The sequence below is a fragment of the Tachyglossus aculeatus genome, chromosome 16 (genome assembly GCF_015852505.1).
Source record: "Tachyglossus aculeatus isolate mTacAcu1 chromosome 16, mTacAcu1.pri, whole genome shotgun sequence".
Taxonomy (NCBI): domain Eukaryota; kingdom Metazoa; phylum Chordata; class Mammalia; order Monotremata; family Tachyglossidae; genus Tachyglossus; species Tachyglossus aculeatus.
Genome location: NC_052081.1, coordinates 12,322,405 through 12,339,802, shown reverse-complemented (window position 1 = coordinate 12,339,802; position 17,398 = coordinate 12,322,405). Strand labels below are relative to the sequence as shown.

The 17,398-nt window shown below is 49.1% G+C and overlaps 1 protein-coding gene across 2 annotated transcripts in view; it reads left to right on the top strand.

Annotated features, from left to right (window-relative positions):
- RGS8 (regulator of G protein signaling 8) overlaps positions 1 to 15,250 on the top strand; it is a 42,523-nt gene extending 27,273 nt beyond the window's left edge. For both annotated transcript variants that reach the window (XM_038758304.1, XM_038758305.1), the window contains 3 exons: positions 278 to 342; positions 11,659 to 11,825; positions 13,384 to 15,250. In XM_038758304.1, coding sequence (XP_038614232.1) covers positions 278 to 342; positions 11,659 to 11,825; positions 13,384 to 13,566 — 415 coding nt within the window. In that variant the 3' untranslated portion in view covers positions 13,567 to 15,250. The remainder of the gene's footprint in view (positions 1 to 277; positions 343 to 11,658; positions 11,826 to 13,383) is intronic.
- Positions 15,251 to 17,398: the final 2,148 nt, after the last annotated feature.

Genomic DNA, 17,398 nt, shown 5'->3' with positions numbered 1-17,398 from the left:
TGACTCAGAGTGTTTAAACAATATGCTCAAGAGACAAAAGATACTTGAAGCTGACATTTTGGTAGAGTAACTGGATTACTGACTTCTTAAACTATGACTAAAGTCTTGTGTTTTACTGATTTAAAACCTATAAGATGGACCCTATGGAGTTTGGCAGAATTTCCGCTAGCCTGCAAGCCTACTCTGGCAAAAGAACTATCTCTTGAGATCATTTTAAGGTACCATTCCCACGGTCCCTGGCTGAAAACATCTGTAACGTTATTTCCTTTCTTAACAGAAGGCTGTCCACAGAAGAGGCCACCCGGTGGGCAGATTCCTTCGATGTCCTCCTCTCCCATAAGTGTGAGTAGAAATTGGGTTTTGATTGTTTACTATCCGCTTTAAGAGCTGTCCCAATGTGCAATATGTAGGCATTCTCTCTGCAATTAGGTACAAACCATTTAGACTCAAAGACAAGAGTTTTGATTGGCACTCAGGAATCTTGACTCCCACCTGGTCCCTTCCTCCTAAATCCAGATTAAGTCCCCTCCTCTTTAACCACGCAAGCATCACATTTTGCTCCCTGAGAAAATAGGTGTAGCGCACTATACCTTGAGCTTCACAACACAATTGTTTGTAAAATAGATAGAAACAATCTGATAATAGGGAGGCCTGGGTGTGTGATGTTTTTTTTAAAAAAATTGTCCTTAATTTAACATATGCTGGGTGATTCCCTTGGATATATAATACATTTCCCCAGATGCTTAGTAACCTGCTATGAAGTTCTTGGAGACGTTTCCCACTTACAGTTCATGAAACAAATATCAAAACTAAGGCAGTTTGGCTTCATTGACTCTAGTGTTCAAGAAGCAGCAAATTTATCCTGTATAGCGGCCACAGTAATGTTATTTATAAAACACATATACTTTTGCCAACAACCCCCAGTCTTTAGCAAAGCCACCATGATTTTTGATCTGGAATTTAATTATACTGACAAACTTTGTCAGTATAATTAAATCAATTAGCATCATAATTAATCAATTAGCATCATCTGCTCCACTAGCCTCAAAAGTCGGGTTAAAACTCCATCTCACACTCCAGCATTGATTTTCTGTGTGTGATCCACAGTAAGTCAATTCAACTCTGTGCGACTCAGGTTCCTTGTCTGTGAAATGGGGTCAACAGCAACCGTTCCTTATCTGTCCCCCAGTTATTGTGAGGTTTAATCAAACAAGGTCTTTAGAGTGTCCTGAGATCTTTGAAAGGCTGCATTCTTGTTTGAATACAAAGTGGAGCTGAAATTAATACAGGTTGTGTCAGTCCTCTGGCAGAGTAAGTCTGTCCAGCTCAAAACATTATTATTATTATTGTTACTATGGTACTTAAGCACTTACTATGTACCAAGCAGTGCGCTAAGCACTGGGGTAGATATAAAGTAATCAGGTTGTCCCACGTTAGGCTCGCATTCTTAATCCCCATTTTACATGAGGTGAGAGGCACAGAGAAGTTAGGTGACTTTCCCAAGGTCACACAGCTGATAAGTGGTGGAGCATGGCTGAACCAGGATTAGAAATCAGGTCCTCTGACTCTCAAGCTCATGCTCTTTCTACTAAGCCATTAACACAAAGTTTGGTTACATACAACTATATCCATCTTTCAATGCTATCTCTAAATCTCCCCCACTTAGTGGGTTCCACATATCTCTTTTAACTTCTGATTTAGTGGTTACCCTACCTGGGCCGATGGTCCTTAACTGGGAGCAGCTGATGAGATCCGCAGGCCACTGTCATTACAGTAAAGGTATTTCAGGAGTGTCTTTGGTTGGATTCTTCTTGGAAGACAGGATTGTGGCTGGGATCTGCCCTGCCCTGCCTTAGAAAGGAGATAGGGCACAGAGTGAATTTAGGCTCAAAGGAGGAAGATCCTGTTGAAGGAGTTCCTGTGGGAAGGAGTGTGTCGTAGCAAAGAGAAATATGAACAAAGTCCTCACAACATCCATGAATACCCTCTACCTCATTGCATGTAGGGAATGTGACATTTTATTGTTATATTGTACTCTTCCAAGTACTTAGTAGTGCTTTGCACACAGTAAGCACTCAAGGAATACAGTTGACTGAATACCCACAGTCAAATGTCCAAAAATCAAAATGCACCTATCTCAATCACTGAAACACCCTTCAGAGGGCTTCCTGCTCCTGCACCTCACCTGCCCCTCTCTCTTTCCCTTCTTGACCCCCACACTGCTACCATGATTGTTCCTTGACCCAAAGGTATCCCCTCCCCTGTGGCTTGCCACAGCAATAGTTCTCCTCTATCCCTCTCCTCTACCACTGTCTTTTTACCTCTTTCCTCCGCCTCTCCGCCTCTCCTTCTGTGGGGAGGAGGAGCCATCAGGTAGGTTGGCCCAGGGAGCCTCAGAGGTGGTGAAGAGCAAGAGGACCCGGAGAGGAAGTGTTGGGGAATCCCCTGAGTGTGGGTGGAACGAGGAGTAAGGGAACCTCTCTCCCTCCCCGCTTCCTCCCGCCGGGACAATCGATCCGTCAATCAATCAATGATATTTATTGAGCACCTCCTGTGTGTGGAGCACTGTACTAGGTGCTTGGGACATGATCCTTGCCAGTTTGTTCTTCTGCCCAAGCCATAACTCCAGAGCAATTGTGTGCTAGTGCTGCTAGAAAAAAAACTCCGTGAACTTGAAGCTGGGTAGTCCCTTATGGCCTACGGGAGCCTCGTTTTTAAGACAAATGGAATTTATGTGGAGATCAAAGGAGCTCCATCTGGACACCTCTGTCAGAGTTTTGGGGCCTTTATGTGGATCTCTGTTGTGGTAAACTAGAAGAAAGTTAGATTTCAGCTTATTTTTACTGAGCATTGAGTACCTGAAAAATCTAATTAATTTGTCTTTAGAATGGGGCACAATTAGGGCTGCTTTTAGCTTTACCGAAGGGACCAGTTATGTGCTGCTCCCTAAGGAGGGGCTGTCACTGATCAGAGGTGTGCTGGGCTTTCAATTAACCCACAGAGACTTGGAAAAGGAGGCTGCATTTAACTTTTGTCTCTTGAGGAGGACAGAAAGAGCCAACCTCCAATCTGATTATTATCTACAACCTAAGACTAAAGCCATAAATCTTCCATGATGTTTTTCTTGTTTTAATAACTCCAAATGATCATATTTCTTCTTTTCCTCTTCCCCCCACCACCATAAAGAACATCTGTCTTTTCAATCTTTTGCATGTACTGAGGTGATTCCGCCTTAAAACTCAGGCTTGGGAATGTTTCTTTTAAATTACTTTCTCTCTAGATATATTTTCAGCTGGGTGTGTGTGGGTGCCGTTGGGAGATGAGCTCTCTCACACTGTTTCCCTGAAAACAGGCAGACCAGTTTTCTGGTCCAACACCACTAGGAGTAAGCATTACATCTCTTAGGGGTGGGGGTGAGGAGAGGGGAGAAGTGATTGGACGGACACTTAGCTGCTGTAGAATGACACTGCTGTGTCCTCCTCATCAGGCGACCTGAACGGGGCTGCCTCTGTCTCAGAGGACGGTAGGGTTGGGAGAAGGGGAAAGCTTTATGTGTCTAAGGGCAGTATCTGAGCTTGATTTGTTTTGGCAGTAGTGGTGTTCGCTCGTACTGAGCCATCCACACTCATCTTGTCTCTCTGGGTCCAGCAGCCCCCAAAGTCACTGAAGAAAGGAAGGGCAGTCTGTGGTCAAGGATCAGACTGCCTCTGGAAAACAGCAGCAGCAACAGCGGCAGAGACTGCTGTGCCTACAACCTTCTGCACACATGAACTGCTCAATCAATGATGATGGCATTTATTAAGTGTTTCCTATGTGCAAAGCACTGTTCTAAGCGCTGGGGAGGTTACAAGGTGATCAGGTTGTCCCACGGGGGGCTCACAGTCTGAATCCCCATTTTACAGGTGAGGTAACTGAGGCCCAGAGAAGTGAAGTGACTTGGCCAAAGCCACACAGCTGACAATTGCCGGAGCTGGGATTTGAACCCATGACCTCTGATTCCAAGGCCCGTGCTCTGTCCACTGAGCCACGCTGCTTCTCTAATCAATCAATGCTATTGATTGATTGCTTTTCATAGCCATTTTTGAATTTGGTGGTCAGTGTGGATTTGGAAAGAGTAGAGAATCTTTTTTTTCTGTTTTGTGCAAAGATGAGTAGAAAAGCAAAACACAAAATCAAGATGAAAATGGAGCATATGTTTTGAGATTTGGAGGATGCTGCTAAATCGCCTTTCTTTAAGAAAAGGGCATCTGCCCTGGAACACTGGAATCAGGGGCCTCTCTCCTTTTTTTATGGCATTTGTTAAGCGCTTACTGTGTGGCAAGCACTGTACTAAGCTCTGAGTCGATTCAAGGTAATCAGGTCGGGCATAATCCCTGTCCCATATGGAACTCACAGTCTTAATCGCCATTCTACAGATAGGTAACTGAGGCTCTGAGAAGTTAAGTGACTTGTCCAAGGTCACACAACAGACAAGTGGTGGACCCAGGATTAGAACCTTCTGACTTCCAGATAGTGTTCCATCCACTAGGCCACACTGCTTCTCCCCGCCTCTCCCAGCACCAGGGCTGGGGGCAGTGATTGAGCAGACCCGCACTCTGAGAAGCTGAACTGGCTCTGGGTGCTGGCTTGTTGCCAGACTAACTCCAAGCATCTCTGAATTGAGAACTAGCCCACCTAAAGGAGTTGGTCTGATTCTCCCTGGCTGCCTACGGACTCCGCATCACGGTATCCATCGTGCTTTGAATCATTTCAGGGTGGACTCTTTGGGGATTTTTTTTATGGCACCAAACTGAGCTGTCTGTACCCCGGGCTCCCCATTTGCCAGGATGGCACCCATCCATGCCTGAGGCAGCAGCACGACTAACAGCAACTGCAGCAACAATAACGATGATCACAGTCTTTGTGGTATTTGTTGAGGGCCTGCTAAGCACTGGGTTAATTAGCTACAGTACAATCAGACCATATACAGTCCCTGTTCCATATGGGCTCACAGTCAGGTATTGAATCCTCATTTTACAGATCAGGGGACAGAGGTCCAGAGCAGTCAAATGACTTAGCCAAGGTCACATAGTAGGCAAAAGGTGGTGCTGGGTTCAGAACCCAGAAGAGAAGCAGCATGGCTCAGTGGAAAGAGCCTGGGCTTTGGACTCAGAGGTCATGGGTTCAAATCCCGTCTCTGCCGCTTGTCAGCTGTGTGACTTTGGGAAAGTCACTTAACTTCTCTGTGCCTCAGTTCCCCCATCTGTAAAATGGGGATTAAGACTGTAAGCCCCCCATGGGACAAGCTGATCACCCTGTAACCTCCCCAGAGCTTAGAACAGTGCTTTGCACATAGTAAGCACTTAATAAATGCCATTAAAAAAAACCCCAGGTCTCCTAGTTCACTCTGTCCACAAGGCAGCTGCACCGTCAGCTCCCACAGTGAACAAGTGTGGCTCTGGGCAGGATATGGAGGCCGCTCTGGGGTGGGGGGAAAGCCAATCCATGCTCCTCCTGCTCCCACTTTTGGCAGGGAGGACAGGCCCTCCAGCCTGGCCCAGGGACCTATGCCATCCTTAGCGGGCAGAAGGATCAGTCGGGGCAGGGCCCATCATCACCCAGCGCAGGTTTAAATGCCTTGGCCCCACCCCATCGTATCATGAGTAGATTTTTGCTTTCACCCCTGGACCTCAAATAAGTCACCTAACCTCTCTGGGCCTGTTTCCTCATCTGTAAAATGGGGAGAATATATCTCTCTCCCTACCTCACAGGCACAATGTGAGAATGCTGAGAGACAATTGATGTGAAAACTCTTTGGAAAAATAAAAGGGCCATTGAAGGTATTATTAATTTAAAAAAAGAAGCCTCCCAAAAGCAAATAATCAGGTGGCGATTGGAAGGGAAGCGTATCTTGGGCTTATGCTGTGTCCCCGTTACCAAGGTTCCTGATGCATTAACTGGACCGGCGAAGTGGCTGTAATGTGCTGTAATGTGGCATCTTTTGTGTTGTTCTCCGGGAAGATTAAGGGGGGTGGGGGGGTTCTGCAAGATTGGAGCTCAGTGCCTGCATGAACGAATGTGTGTGTGTGTGTGTGTGTGTGTGTGTGTGTGTGTGTTTGCGTGCGTGCGTGCATGCATGCCGAGGGCCAGAGATGTCTCTCTTGCCCTCCAACCTCCAACCTGGGAGAGCTGGGTCTGCTAGATTGATGGAGATTCTTTGCGACTGGCAGCAGGGTCCAGGCCCGGGTGCCCCCGGGAGGCGTCAACACTGGCCTTGTCACAGGTCCAGCTTCCAGAAGGACGGCCTGCCCTTGAGTCCACATCTTTTTTTATCCAGCAGAACAAGGTTTGGTCAGGCAGAGGCCCACCAGCATTTCATGAGGGTTATTGTTTTTCCCTTCTCCTCTTCCCTCCATCACATCCACTCTCCAGAGTTGGATGCTGCTTATCATCCCTCCTTAACCTTATGGGTCTACTGGCGCTTCACACTCATTCTGCTCTTTAACCCAACCATCATGGGAACTAGCCCAGCCAATTTCTGGTCCACCCTTAGCTGAGGTGGTTGTGCATCTGAGTTCCAGGTTGTAGGCCCAAATCTGTGTACCTCTCCAGTGTCTGTTGATGAACTCCACAAAGCGCTGCACTACAGATCTTTTATTTTTTAACCAATGAGTCCTCTCATATTCTTGAGGCATGGGATGGGGAGCAGGACTTTGGGATACTGAAGAAGCCCGGAGAGGTTAAGTGACTTCTTCAAAGTCCCCCAGCCCTCCCGACTACAGAATAAAACCAAATTGTCCCAACTCCTGTTATTAAACCATTTCTATTAGCTGATGAAATGCTCTGAGTCATCTGAATGATTTTCAGATTGGAGCATTATAAGCCTTTTTCATCACTCCTCTACCTGCTCCCACTCCGCCTTCATCCCTATCCTCCTAGCTGGGACAGAGAACAGACTGCCCACCGACTGGCCGTTATAAGACAACTGGCTGTCCGACCAAACTCTCTGCCCTCCTGCTACCTGCCTTGGCATTGCTACACTACCTGTCTCCAGCTGCACTGCTCATTCACTGACCTGGTTTTTGGGCTTATGTAACCATCTGCAACAAGGCAAGAATAGAAGGAGGGTGTCACCACCAAGTGCCTCTTCTCATCTGTTCTTGGAGATTGATGGACTCTGACACACTCCCCTTTCTCCTTTGCACTCATTTTTGACCCACCCTTATTCCTTCCGTTCCTATAGCAGCCTCCACCTAAGCAAATGTGGTTCTTTAAAGTGAGGCATGTCTTTGCCGTCCCAAGTTCTGAAAGGAACAGGCCCTGAAACAACTACGGTCCACTGCACTGTCTGTCCATTTTGGCTTTCTTCCAAGGCTGTACACCTGAATCCAGGCCTCCTGAAAGGAAAGGGAGCCAACCCAGGACAGGGTATCTTACAGATATCCTAACCAGTTGTGTGCAAGTGTGTATCTTTCTGTGCTTCCTGAATGAGCCACACTGCCCCCAGATAAGACCCGTTTTGAGCTTGTCTGAAGGACAGAGGTGATAGGAAGAGGTGATAGGACGGTTGCAAAATAGTGGGACTGACTTTTGTTTCTGGATGAAGTGAAACTGTCGACACTTCCAGCATCCCCAGGTGGTGACCAGGTAAGCACACCCTCCTGGCCCTCGGCCCCTCCTCTTTCCCCATCCTGTCCTTCCCAGGCCTATCCACCCTGCCCGATTTCTCTTCAAAACTTTTCTCCACTCTTCTCACTCCCACGGCTTTTAAACTCTTTTCCCAGCTGCTCCTGCCTTCCATCTTCCTTCCCTATTCAGTCCCCAATTTCATTTTATTTTTAAAGCAGTTTCATCAGCATGGCCGGCCCCTTCCTCAACTTGCGGCCCCTAAGGAGGCCAAAGCCGTGGGGATCAGATCGGGTAGGGACGGATTGGGGAGCAGCAGAAAAGTCCTGGGAAGGGACCAGGTTGCTCATATTTGAGTAATGCCTTATGTAGATGGAGCGAAGAGTTCAGTTTGGTTTGGGGCTTTAAGGGAAAGAAATGTTGAAAACTGATTTGGAGTTATCAACCTTGGACTTCTCCCCCTCTCCTAGCTTCCCTACCTGCTTCTCCGTGTCTCATCTCTCTAGACTAAGACAGCAGCACACCCATAAACATAGATTCCAGAGAAATCAAATCAAAGGGGGAGATGGAGAGGCAGAAGCTACTTCACTGAAACCTGCCTCCTGATTTCCAGTTGAGTCTGTTTTCTTTTAAGTAACAGACACTGGCTACCTCCTGTTCTACATCAATCAATCAACTGTATTTATTAAAGTTACTGTATGCAGAGCACTGTACTAAGTGCTTGGGAGAGAACAATGTTAACAGTTGATAGACATGGTCCCTGCCCAGAAGGAGTGTACAGTCTAGAGGGGGAGACAGGCGTTAAAATAAATTAGGAAAATGTATGTAAGTGCTTTGGGGCTGAGGGCGGTGGGGGTGAACAAAGGGTGCAAAGCCAAGCACAAGGATGATGCAGAAGGGATTGGGAGTAGAGGAAATGAGAGCATAATTGGGGAAAGACTCTTGGAGGAGATATGATTTTAATAATAATAATAATAATAATAATGGCATTTATTAATCGCTTACTATGTGCAAAGCACTGTTCTAAGCACTGGGGAGGTTACAAGGTGATCAGGTTGTCCCACAGGGGGCTCACAGTCTTAATCCCCATTTTACAGATGAGGTAACTGAGGCATTATAAGGCTCTGAAAGTAGGGGGAGGTGGATATGAAGTAGGAGGGATTTCCAGGCCAGAGGCAGTACATGGGCGAGGGGTTGGCGGAGAGATAGATGAGATTGAGGTAGTGAGTAGGCTGGCATTAGAGGAGCAAAGTCAGTGTGCTGGGTTCTTGTAGGAAATCAGTGAATTAAGATTCGAAAGGGAAAGGTGATTGAGTGCTTTAAAGCCAACTGTAAGGAGTTTCTGTTTGATGCAGAGGTGGATGGGTAACCATTGGAAGTTCTTGAGGAGTGGGGAAAGATGAACTGAATGTGTTTTCAGAAAAATGATCCTGGCAGCTGAGTGAAGTAAGGACTGGAGTGGGGAGAGATGGGAAGCAGGGAGGTCAGTGAGGAGGCTGATGCAGTAGTCAAGGCAGGATAGGATAAGTGCTTGGATCAGCAAAGTAGCAGTTTGGCTGGAGAGGCAAGGGTGCATTTTAACGATTATGTGAAGGTTGACCATCAGATCATCAGTTACCTATTAGGCAGGGTGCTGAACTAGGAAGCTGAGAGCACACAGTGAAAGGAGAAGACACAGTCCCTGCCCTGAAAGAGTTTACCATCTAATGGCCATAGAAAGTACTCAAATATGTTCATCAAGGAGAGACCTTACTGTCAGATAAAGTATATGAAACTGTCTTAATTCTGCCTGTTGGGCATTGCCAGTGACACTAGGTTAGAAGCACGACCTTCATGGTGAGAAAGTACTAATGGATCCTTCCAAAGAGCCCACCTAAGTCTGCCCTCAGTAAAATCAGTACAGATCCCTGAGAGGATCCGGATAAATCAGGTCTAGAGTGGTCCTTTTACCATTTGAACCAAGCACCGTGAGCAGGCATTTGGGAGCAATTAGTGAAGCAGCAGAAAAAGGGAAGAGAGGGGAATGGAAAAGAGACAAAGGATGGATAAGACAAGAGGAACAGAGGGAGAAGACAAGAAGGCAGAGGGAGAGAAAGGCAGGTGAAAAGAGCTGAGTGGTGGGAGGGAGAGGATGTGGGTGGGGAGAGAAAAGTGTATTCAAAGCCAGAAGCTGCTGAAGGGGAAGGCGAGCTGGGAGGAGTGTCGAGGGAGGAAGGGAGGGGAGACTGTTCTGTGGAGACTTGCTGCTTCCAGCTGCTCTTTAGAGCTGGGTCAGAAAGGAGACCTTAATCACCCATCCATCAAGAGGCCTCCCTCCAACTTTCCACGGTCGGTCGTTGTTTTGTGGCCGGGCTTCTGTTTGTGCCAACTGACCCATTCCCTTCTCCGCCTGGAGCCAAAGCAGCAGGCAAAGGAGGAAGGGGGAAAAAAAAAGGTGTGTGATCCCTAAAGCTCTTTGTGGGCTTTGTAAAGGCATCTTTGCCTGTCTGTCCTCTAGGCAGCTGCTGAATATTTCACTACGGAAACGTTCCCAGAGAAGGGATCCAACCCAACCCCCTTCCCCCCCACTCCACCCCTCATTATTCGGGTTCTTTCCCTCTCACGCTCCTGCTCTCTTAACAGCTCTGCATTTCATTTCTGATCTCTTTACACCCACACGTCAGAGTTTTCGCTTGAGTTTGAGTTTTCAATTAATCAATCAAGGGTGTTTACTGAGTGTTTACTGTGTGTAGAGCACTGTGCTAAGAACTTGTACTAAGCAACTCCCTCCAAAGCACTGCTCTTTGCACCCCTAAGTCCTCCCCCATCCCCAGCTGGCTACTGTTTCCTTCAGCAATGAAATGGAATTCATTTTACTGTGGGTTACTGTGAGGGGAAATTGGTTTGAACCTGTCTAAAAGGACTGAAAATAGAATGATTTGACAAGATTCCTTAGGTTTGGTTTGGGTTTCGGCCTTCTAGGACTGGGTTGGAAAATTGGGAACAATTACAGCCATTTTCTGGCATAGTTTTCATGTGGAAGGACATTTTCGTGTTTCTTTCTGAGAAGGTGAAAAGTCAGTGCTGGGCCAGGCCTCATCCCCGCTAATGTGAAGGGGAGAGTGGAGGTCCTATTCTAGGTGATAGAAAGCTGTGATCTAATTTTCCAGGGAATTGCTTTAATTCTCCCTTTTCTGGTTGTGAAGACCTATCCCCAGGGAAGACAGAGCCAAGTCCTGCTTTGAGATTGGAAGCACCAGTGGCCAAATATCCATTATGCAAAGGACTCACTTTCAGCAGATAATTCTCAGTGCAAGGAGACAGATTGATTTAGGCTCATTATGCAGATGGCCTGAAGAGGACTGGTCAATTCCTGGGGTCCTGATGGGGGCAAGGAAAAGGAATAGATTCCAAATTCCCCTCTGTAGGGCTCCAACCACTTGGCATTCTGTCCTCAACCTCAACATGCTGCAGTTGTGTCTAAGATGAGGAGGGCATGAGTTGGTGATGACCCTGGCGAAGGGTTGGGTCAAATATCCTTCTGAAGCCAGGTGTCCCTTGCCTCCCAAGAGCATCCGCCCTTCATGCCCAGTCTCACGGAAGCATTCCCCAGATCTCTCGAGATTGATTCTACTTCCCCAGATACAGTGGGGGATCAGAGAAAAACTGCAACAAAGCTACCCCTTTTCAGGGATGTTGGAATGACCAAGACAGAGAGGTAACTCCAGAGCAAAGCAGGACCCACAGAAGAAATTCCAGAAGTGGAGTTAGTCAATGTTTGCTATGCTCCCATTGGATCCAGAGTGCCATGTTAGGATGAATCTTCCTCCCCAGAGCGCTCACAGCCACTTTGGGAGGATTCCTGTTTCTACATCTATCTGGAGACACAGGGGAGTGTTGGGGCTGGTCCGGGGAGTAAGGGTGTGTGCCCCTCTATCTGCTGCTGGACTTGCCAGAGGGCAAGAAAGAAGAAGAGAATGGCTCTCTCTTACAGCTGGACTTCCTTGGCAGTTGCTGCCTTCTCCCTCCTTTTTCCTCCCTGACATACAGCCCTTTCCCCTCTGGCCTCCACAGATGGGGTGGCGGCATTCCGCGCCTTCCTGAAGACAGAGTTCAGTGAGGAGAACCTGGAGTTTTGGCTGGCGTGTGAGGAGTTCAAGAAGACCCGCTCGAATACCAAGATGGTCTCCAAGGCCCACAGGATCTTTGAGGAGTTTGTCGACGCGCAGGCTCCTCGGGAGGTGAGGCAGTGCCCCCTTCCTTTTCCTTTAACTTGTCAGTAGTCACAGGCCAATGAGGATACCCACTCCCGGGGAAAGAGGAGGAAGGGGGCAGGGCATGGTGTTGGCTACTTCTGCATTTCCACTGGCTTCTGGTTTTATTCATTTATTCATTCATTCAATATTTATTGAGCGCTTACTGTGTGCAGAGCACTGTACTAAGCGCTTGGTATTTTTTAAAGGTGCTTGTTAAGCACTTACTATGTGCCAATGCTGTACAAGTCTGAGGATAATAATAATAATGATGGCATTTATTAAGTGCTTACTATGTGCAAAGCACTGTTCTAAGCACTGGGGAAGTTACAAGGTGATCAGGTTGTCCCACGGGGGGCTCACAGTCTTAATCCCCATTTTACAGATGAGGGAACTGAGGCACAGAGAAGTGAAGTGACTTGCCCAAAGTCACACAGCTGACAATTGGCGGAGCCGGGATTTGAACCCATGACCTCTGACTCCAAAGCCCGTGCTCTTTCCACTGAGCCACGCTGCTTCTCCTAGATAGATAGATAGATGCAAGTTAATCAGGTCAGCCAAATCCCCGTCCCACACTAGACTCAGACTTTAAGTAGGAGGGAGATCAGATATTGAATCTGTGTTTTACAGATGAGGAAACTGAGGCCCACGGTAGTCAAGTGACTTACCCAAGGTCACACAGTAGGCAAGTAGCGGATCTGGGATTAGAAGCCAGGTCTTCTGACTTCTAGGCCCGTCCTTTTCATGCTTCCCAACCATGCTATTTTGCCATCCTGCTCTACTCTTTTCCTGAGTTGCAGAGAGGATTTCCCTAGGAGAATGAAATTGCTGGTTGTGGGGCATTCATGCACCCTGTACCCTTCTCTCTATCCAGAAAGAAATGGACAGGTTCCCAGGATTCAGATTGGCTGGGGTGCGCAAAATCTCCTTGCGATCTTGAACGGGAGTTGGGGCCATTTTTCATTTGCAATCAATCATTCGGAGCTATTGTTTGCTTATTAAGAGCAAACCACTTCTCTGAGCCTCAGGTTTCTCATTTGTAAAGCAGGGTTCTGAGACCCTTTCTCCCTCCTACTTATGCCCTGAGTCCCATGTGAGACAGGGACTGAGTCCAACTTGATTATCTCATATCTGTTTCAGTGCTTAGTATAGATCTTGGCACACAGAAAGGGCTTAACAAATACCACTGTTATTATTATTGTTGTTGTTATTACTACTGTACTAAGTGCTTGGGAGAGTACAACAAAAGCAAGACACACGTAAGCTCTGTTGAGAGGCCTCCCTGCATGGGTGTTTTCTAATCAGTTTCACCTGGAAGGAGATATTGGGGGTGGACACCCCTCAGGTCAATCGCTGATTGATTGACAGACTGATTTATGCCCCGATAATGGGAGCAGGAGGAAGAAAAAGCCTGTAGCACTGGCACAGATATGGCAGGGTGAGATTGCCTGGGTCACGAACCCTAATTTACCCGTGAACCAGAGCCACGCGGGTGCCCGGGGGCGCGTGGAGCAGAGAACCAGTGATGTGTTTCTTCCCCCCGCAGGTGAACATCGACTTCCAGACCCGGGAGGTCACAAGGAAGAACATGCAGGAACCATCCTTGTCCTGCTTTGACCAGGCCCAAGGGAAAGTGCACAGCCTCATGGAGAAGGACTCTTACCCCAGGTTCCTACGATCCAAATTGTACACAGACCTGCTGACGCAAAGCCAGAGGAGGCTCAGCTAGAGCTGAGACAGGGTCCCTCGGGAACCATGGGCTTCACCCCCCGCCCCCCACCTCCCCCAGCTGCCCCAAACCATCTTCATCGGCGTTTCAGAGCAGTCGAGGGTGTGGGTGGGGAGAGGGTGCAGAGGGGGAGAGGGAGGCCGGCTGCCCCTCGGTGGGATCCAGCTGGGGCAGTAGGGACTCTTTCCCATTTGCCTGGTCGTGTGTGTGTTTTGGTTCGTGGTAGCATTTACAGCTGTCACCCTGCTGGGGTGGGGGGGACAGCAGCTTGCCCCCATAACGCATCGGGTCATCTGCCCAGAGAAGGCAGGTTGGCTCCGCTGGGCTAATCTGTAAATAACGCAAATGCAGTTCTCCCGCTGGTTCCCCGACTCTCCGTCCCGCCAGACCCAAGCCGCTCAGAGAGGAGAGGCCGGGAAAGCCACGGGGAGCGGGGCGTGGTTGTGATTGGTCATGCCGAGGCTGGGGTCCCGGGATCCTGGGCCTCCTTATTCCAGAGAGGGAGGCTGAGCCTGGCCTGTTAGTAAACCCCGGGAAGCTACTAAATCACCAGGATCGGCAGTTTCTGCCATTTCCACCAGTCACTGGGGAAGGGGCAGAGCCGGCATGTGGGACCGGAGGACATGTGGGAAGGGGAGTAGTCTGACAAGCTCCATCCTAAATGATCAAGCTGATGACACTCCCCCTCCCCCATTGGCTCTGTTCCCCGAAATTCCCAAGAAGAAGCCTGAGGCAGACAGGGTTGGGCCCACTGAAGTGGAGTTGCATCCAGACCTATGGAGAGGCCTCCCTGCATGGGTGTTTTCCAATCACTTTGACCTGGAGGAGGAAATTAGGGGTGGGCATCCCTCTAGAACATTAGCAAGGGAGCAACCTGAAAGCCCCCCCTTTCATGCCTGCCTTCAGGCTACTGAAAGGCTCCAAGCCCCCCACCTACTGCTTAAAATTTCTTCATCTCTAACCCAAGTGGACCGGCCGCCGGAGTGGGCAGAGGGATGACCAGGGATGATGGTGGATTCCCCAGAGTTGCCAAGCTCACTGAGAAGAAGTTAGATTCACTGGCACAGTGTCTAATCACTGCCACTACCCCTTTCTGTGCCTCTCCTGGCCTGGACCAGCCACTACAAAATGTCCAGGGGGAGGGGTGGGGCGCAGTGAAAAGCTTTATCCAGTGTGGACCTAGGAGATAACCCTCATCTGCCCTGAAATATTCCAGTAACACAGATGTCCCGGGAATAGCTGGCAGGCCTTCCCGGCAGTGCTGTTCCCGGGATTCAAGGTGGAGGGCAGGTATTCAAGGAGGTCCAGGAGGAAAGTCTGGTGTGGGGATCACATAGGACAGGGAGAGGAGGGTGCTGGGAGATGACTGCATAGTGCACTGCTGCAGCTCCGTAAGATGTCCGGAAAGCACCCGCAAGCAGGATGTGTGGTCATGAGTTGCCCACCCTGTGCTTGTTACCCGGACAAACTGGCCACAGGTCAGAGGTGGTGGGCCAGGAGACCAGGAGGGAATCTGACAGCTGTTTGGTCTCCCCGAATCCCAGAATTTCCTGAGGGATTCGTTGATGAATGGGTCTGACATGACATTGAGCCTTGCCTGTTTCCAGGGCCCTGGAAATAATAATAATAATAACAACTATGGTATTTGTGAAGCGCTTACTATGTGCCAGGCACTGTACTAAGCACTAGGGTGGATACAAGCAAATCGGGTTGGACACAGTCCCTGTCCCACATGGGGCTCACAGACTCAATCCCCATTATACAGATGCGGTAACCGAGGTCCAGAGACCTTGCCACTTGCCCAAGGTCAGGCAGCAGACAAGGGGTAGAGCCGGGATTTGAACCCATGACCTTGTGATTCCCAGGCCCGTGCTCTATCTGTTATGCCATGCTGCTTCTCATTAGTCGTCAAGGGTGTGAGTGGTGTGATTCAGGAGGGCAACGAGTAGTGGGGGCTGAATTGGGAGCTCTGTGAGCCAGCAATGCACAGGAGCCTAGGCCTGGGGAGACCCATTCCAGGGGTGACTGTCCAGGGCCCCCTTCCACAGGCTCCTCTTGGGTGAGTGCTCCCTCGGCCGGGGCAGGGAGGTTCTGCCCATCCTATGGGGTCCTGAAAAGGGGTTGGTGATCATAGCCTGAGCTCCACTGTAAGAAAGGTTCCCCTCACTATCAGCATGCATAGTCTTAGGTGTATGTGATGTCTCTGTGAGAGGGAGACAGGCAGAAGAAGAGAGAGAGAGTGTGTACACACACGTAGGCAGCTTCAGGGAATGGGGTCAAATGCCCTTCAAACCTCAACAATCAGGCCCATCTGTCATGGGGCGGAAGTCTCTGAAATAACCCTTCTCTGGAAAGGAGTACTCCTCACCCCAAACTTCAGCTCTAGCTGCCAGACTTCATCTGCTGATTCCCTCTTCCTCTCTCCTCACTTCCTGCTTTCATCTCTTCCTCTCATTTCCTCTTCTCTCTCATCCTTTCTCCCTCTTCTCTTCTCTCCCTGCCTTCCTTCTTTCCTCCTCTAAACAGGGTAATCGCTTTAAACACTGTTTAATCTATGAAATTAGTCTCTGCAGCCAGAATCATGGATGTGAATTGGCACCGCAAGTTACGAGACCCGGAAAATCAAAGACTCTTACCTGAGCCTTGTCACCTCTTCAGTGCTAATCCAGAACCCAAGAGATGCGCTGTGGCCTCGGTCCTTGGCTGGGGACGCTTCCGCCTCGGGCTGAGGCTGAGGAATGCAGCCTGAGATGGCCGGGCCAATCCAGGATTTCCTTCCACTGCGGGAAAGTGGCAGGGGCCAAACTTTAGTATCCAGAGCCTTGAAGCTAGGTGAAGGCACCTGGATGAATGGCTTGGTGGGTATAGCAAGACCAGTGGGCATATTTATGGAACTCGGGCGAATGGAGAGAGAATTTCTGTGTGTGTGTGACAATTGGGAGCATCAGAAAATCAAGCTTCAGGAATGCCATGAAGCAAAACCCGGTGGAGTTTTCTCCATACCCCTTTTTTCCAGCTTCCCCTGAGCAGTACAGAACTTGGCTCCCCAATTCTCAGTCTGGGCCCTTTGGTCAAACAAACCCAGACTTTCGTCTGTGTAGAAACCAAGAAACATGTTTACAACATCTAGAGCAATATCCAAACATACCTCACCCCTGTCCCCCAGCCACCCTCTCTGCACAATCCTCGTCCCCGTCCCCCTAGAGTCTCCATTCCCCACCCCCATTGTCCCCCAGCTCACCTAACCCTTGTGGAGGTGGACAGTTTCTTCCATGTGACTTTGTACGATCTCCACCATGCTGAGGGCTTCCGTTGTTGACTCCCTTCCTGGCCCAGTGCTTGCTTTGGACCCCAAGTCAAGGGAGATGTTGGAAAAGAAGCCAAGCTCCAAAGGACGCTTCTGCCACTTCCTCCATCACCTTCGGCTTCCTCTGAACTTGCTGCTCAGCCCTGCTTCTGAGCCCGTCCGTGCCGGGGCCTGGTGCGAGGCTTGCCGTTTCCCTGGGAAAATACACACCACCAGAGGGGATTATGGGGTTAGAAGCAAGGTGTGGGAGTGGTTGGGGTTTAAGTGTAGTGGGATGCAACCACTGCTTGGAGCCAGAAGGATTTCAACCCATTGATTCTCTCAGCCAGAGTTAGTATCGCCCCTTGGAGCTCCAGGTCTGCTTTACCCAGAGACGTGCAGAGAGGTCAGGTAGAAACCGGAGACAAACCTTCCCCAATAAAAATTTCCATATCTGCCCCTAGGGACCCTCCAGGCTTGCTGGGATCCGAATGATCCCTTTCAGTTTTGATATCCTAGGGCGGATGGGCCCAGGGTGCAAGCTGG